This window comes from Theobroma umbraticum, unplaced genomic scaffold (assembly GCF_002168275.2).
Source record: "Theobroma umbraticum cultivar Fairchild unplaced genomic scaffold, ASM216827v3 scaffold_4583.0, whole genome shotgun sequence".
Classification (NCBI taxonomy): domain Eukaryota; kingdom Viridiplantae; phylum Streptophyta; class Magnoliopsida; order Malvales; family Malvaceae; genus Theobroma; species Theobroma umbraticum.
In genome coordinates this window covers 133553-137650 of record NW_018397304.1, presented here as the reverse complement: position 1 = coordinate 137650, position 4098 = coordinate 133553, and the positions used below count along the sequence as shown (strand labels likewise).

Genomic DNA, 4098 nt, shown 5'->3' with positions numbered 1-4098 from the left:
TCTGCTCAACGATGTCTTGCAGAGAGAAGTAGGCGGCCAGTTTATGGACAAGCTCGAGAGGAATCGGCTCCTCGCTCAGGTCTGGTTCCGCTGCTCTGTATCATCTTGGCCTTTTTCTTTTTCTCTCATTCATTCGTTCATTTGATTTCGTTGCGTGTTTTCTCGTTTCTCTTTTGCTGTTTGTGAAATAAAACAGAGAGACCAAGGTTGCCGTCGGAATAAAATAATTGTTTAAAAATGGAACAGCAAAAAAAAAAAAGAATACTGTGTTTATTTTTGTGGTTGCTTTTTTCTTTTTCATCTTATCGATGGTGTCCTTTTGAGTATTTCTTCTGCAGATTTCTTTCCTGTTTAATTATTAGTTTCTGCTTTTTTTTAAAAAAAAAAGTTTGGTAATGTTTCTGTTTGGTTGCTTAGAAAGTGGTGGAAAAGAAACGTAAGTGTGGAAGGAAGGTGTGCCAAAGTTACGGTTTACGATGATTTATATTGAAAACAAAACCGATAAATCAACTCAGACAAATAGCTAATTTGTTTTTCTTCCTAAAAAAACTATTTGCTAGTAAATCTTTTTGTTAGCTTTTTCCTTTATTTTTTTTCTTTTTTGGAAATGTTATTTGATTCTGTTTGATTGCTGAGGAATTATACTCAAACGAGAAGTGGAAAATAAAGGAAGATGACAAATTGTATATTGTTCTTTTAGGGTACTATATTTATTTACTTGTTCCTGGATAAAAGATAAATTAACTGAATCAAAGCTTGATTGTCTATTTTCTTTGTGTGTATTTGCAAGTGCATGTTAGAATTTGATTTTACATTTTCTTTCCTACTATTTTCCACAAAGCAAACAAAGGGAAAAGATTTATTGAGAATGATTTTTTCCTAGTTTTTTGATGTTGTAGAGTGCTTCTAATATGCGGTTGTCCGGGATAGAGGATATGGCAGAGTTGCTAGAGAAGCAGCTAGCATCTGAGATATCGAAGATGACATTAGAGGAAGCCTTGACATTGGCGCGTGCTTTCAGCCATTACCTCAATTTGATGGGAATTGCTGAGACCCATCACAGGTAGTGGGATGTAGCTTATCAACTGTTGACATTTCATGAGTTCATCTCACTTGTTAATTTCTAAGGAATAATGCATGTAGAATTGTAGACCCTCTGTTGCACTTGAATTATTTTAAAGTTTTATGTATGTAACTTCTGGTCGATTTTCTTTTTCAACGACTCTGAGTGCTGCGAAAAATTTTTTTTTGTTAGTTTGTCGTTTCTAATTGAAACTCTGGAAATGGTTTCCTTTCTCAAGCATTTTACCTCTGCCTTCCTCATTTATTCTGCCATGTTAATTTCTAAGTGCCTACTTGCAAAAGCATTCATTGCATTTCGGATTTCCGGTAAACGTAATGCAAACAAATCTGGAGACATACTATAAGGTGTCCTGCGTTTTCCTTTTAATGTGATATTATTACTTCTTTTAGTTTTTGCTTATGCAAAGCAACTTTATGATAGTTTATATTTAATCAGAAAACTGGAATAACTTAAGACATAATATTTTTGTAGGGTTCGTAAGGGGCGAAATGTTACACATCTATCAAGATCTTGTGATGACATTTTCAACCAGTTGGTTCAGGGTGGCATTTCTCCAAATGACCTTTATAACACTGTTTGCAAGCAGGTGTATTTTCTTATCATTGCTTTTGGTTTAGTTTTCTTCAAAGCCTTGTTCAGTAATTTATCCAGAGAAAAAAATTGCCTTGTTCGGTTGCCAAATCCAACAATACCAATTAGCAAAGAATATTAAGTATTAGAAGCTTCAACCTCTCAGTGTGTTTCTGAGAGAAGTGTGAAAGTCACCTCAGCAAAGCCAAACAAACGTGAGCTTGCCTTGCAACCGTAACTAAAAGTTATCAAGTTTACCACTTTCCCCTCATTTTTTGTTCAAACTATTGAAGAGTAAAATAATTGCAATATTAAGTCCAGTGATGCAAAATGTTGTTCACTTCTTTATTTTTTATCTTAAACTCTTAAATTCTTTTTGCTGCAGGAGGTTGAGATTGTTCTTACTGCACATCCCACCCAAATTAACCGACGTACCTTACAATATAAACATATAAGAATTGCTGTAAGTTCCTTAAATGGCTATGCTGAAAATAGTTAATTACTTGAGTCTTGAAATTGTGTTAGAGCTATTTATCTGAATGTCGGCCTATCTTTCCTTGCAGCATCTGTTAGAATACAATGACCGACCTGATCTTGGTCATGAAGATCGAGAAATGCTAATTGAAGATCTGGTATTTTTCCCCAATGCATTGTTTTTTAACCCCTCTCCAGGAAAATAAAGGGAAAGGGGGGGTGGGGGGTTGGTGTTTCTACTATTGTGGTGATCATGTGAAAAAATGTCTTCCAGTTTTTGTTTACTTGTTTATTTTTTTTACCACGGTTGCTTTTGTCATTTGTAGATGAGAGAGATAACATCTATATGGCAGACTGATGAACTTAGACGCCACAAACCTACTCCTGTAGATGAAGCCAGGGCTGGTATATCACTTTACATATATTAGAAATCGCATGCTTTATTTCTTGTAAAAGATTCTATATGACAATAATATTATTTTTGATCAGGTTTGAACATTGTGGAGCAATCGCTTTGGAAAGCTATACCTCATTACTTACGTCGTGTTAGCAATGCTCTAAAAAAAGTGGGATGTCAATTTTTGTTTTGAAGCTACTAGGCTCTTTGAATATATACACGATCTTTCTTGGCTTTCTCAGTCTCATTATTTCTTTTCTTCATCAATTTCTTTTACAGCATACAGGAAAGCCACTTCCACTAACATGCACCCCAATAAAGTTTGGCTCTTGGATGGGGGGTGACAGAGATGGAAATCCTAATGTCACAGCAAAGGTGACGCTCTTTACATCCTTTTACTTTCTAGCTCCTTCATGGCTGCTTTAAACTGGCTTATACTCTAAAATTTGAAAGACTCTTTCATTTTGGGAATGCTCATTGGAACCTTAGTTTGGAATTTCTAGATTGATACTTATTGTTTTCATTTTTGTTGAGATTTAATGTTCCTCTTCCCACCTTGTCTATGTTACAACTATTGATTCCTTGCATTCTCTAAAGAAGTAACTATCTTTACAATTTTATCCAGAATTTTTATTTTCTTCTACTCTTACCCAGTACCTGATGCCTTCATTTTTTATCTCTCCTTCTCATTGTTTCAGGTAACGAGGGATGTCTCACTTTTGTCTAGGTGGATGGCCATTGATCTGTACATCCGTGAAGTTGATAGCCTTAGATTTGAACTGTCCATGAACCAATGCAATGATAGGTTATCCAGATTGGCTCATGAAATTCTAGAAAAAGGTGTGGCCTGTTTGGCAGGTTTATGTTCTTTTCAACCTCAAAACAATTATTCTAGAATTTTATGGTCATTATATCAATTTGATCCCATCTTATGTTAATTGAAGTCTACCTTCTCTTAGGGGGCTAAAGTCATGCACATGTAGCTTAGAGAGTGTTAAGATGAGCATAAATCTAGTTGGCCTTGATAAACAAATATGTCAATTCGGCACATTGTTTTGAAGATTATTTTTCAAATTCATTGAAAGAAACCTAAACGTGAGGATATAGCTGATGTTAGGAACATGGTTTTGATTCGATTCGTGATCTACTTGGTCATTTCTAGTATGCTTTTGATTCTATTAGATTTTGGATTATAATCTGTTTTGATTTTCTGAATCTCAATCCTTTTACTTCTTCTGAAATCTGAGAGTAGGTTTGTTTTATCTTCAGAAACCTCGTCGGAGGACCTGCATGAGAGTCGGAACCAACCTTTAAGCCGAAGTCAATTCAAGCTTCATGGCCAACAAGCTCCTTCCCTTCCTACCCAACTTCCAGCTAGAGCAGATCTACCCGCCTGCACTGGTATATACATAAATAGAAAAGCAAAGTAGTTTTGGTCCTTGTTCACTTTGGGAAATACTTTTGCACCCTTATTTTTGCATATAATTTTGAAGAGTTTTTGGTCTCTCTAATTATTAAGATATTTGAGGAGCCCTTCATTAAACATGTGAAACATTGTCTTTTTTTTTTTTTT

The 4098-nt window shown here is 35.2% G+C and overlaps 1 protein-coding gene across 1 annotated transcript; it reads left to right on the top strand.

The window, feature by feature from the left end:
* Window positions 1–6: 6 nt before the first annotated feature.
* On the top strand, window positions 7–3955 carry LOC110428799 (phosphoenolpyruvate carboxylase 4-like). Its single transcript, XM_021444716.1, has 10 exons — window positions 7–79; window positions 900–1063; window positions 1556–1670; window positions 2040–2117; window positions 2218–2286; window positions 2455–2533; window positions 2618–2694; window positions 2805–2900; window positions 3224–3383; window positions 3795–3955. The coding sequence occupies exons 1-10, from the start codon at window positions 44–46 to the stop codon at window positions 3953–3955; spliced, it is 1035 nt and encodes a 344-aa protein (XP_021300391.1). The 5' UTR covers window positions 7–43.
* The last annotated feature ends 143 nt before the right edge of the window (window positions 3956–4098 follow it).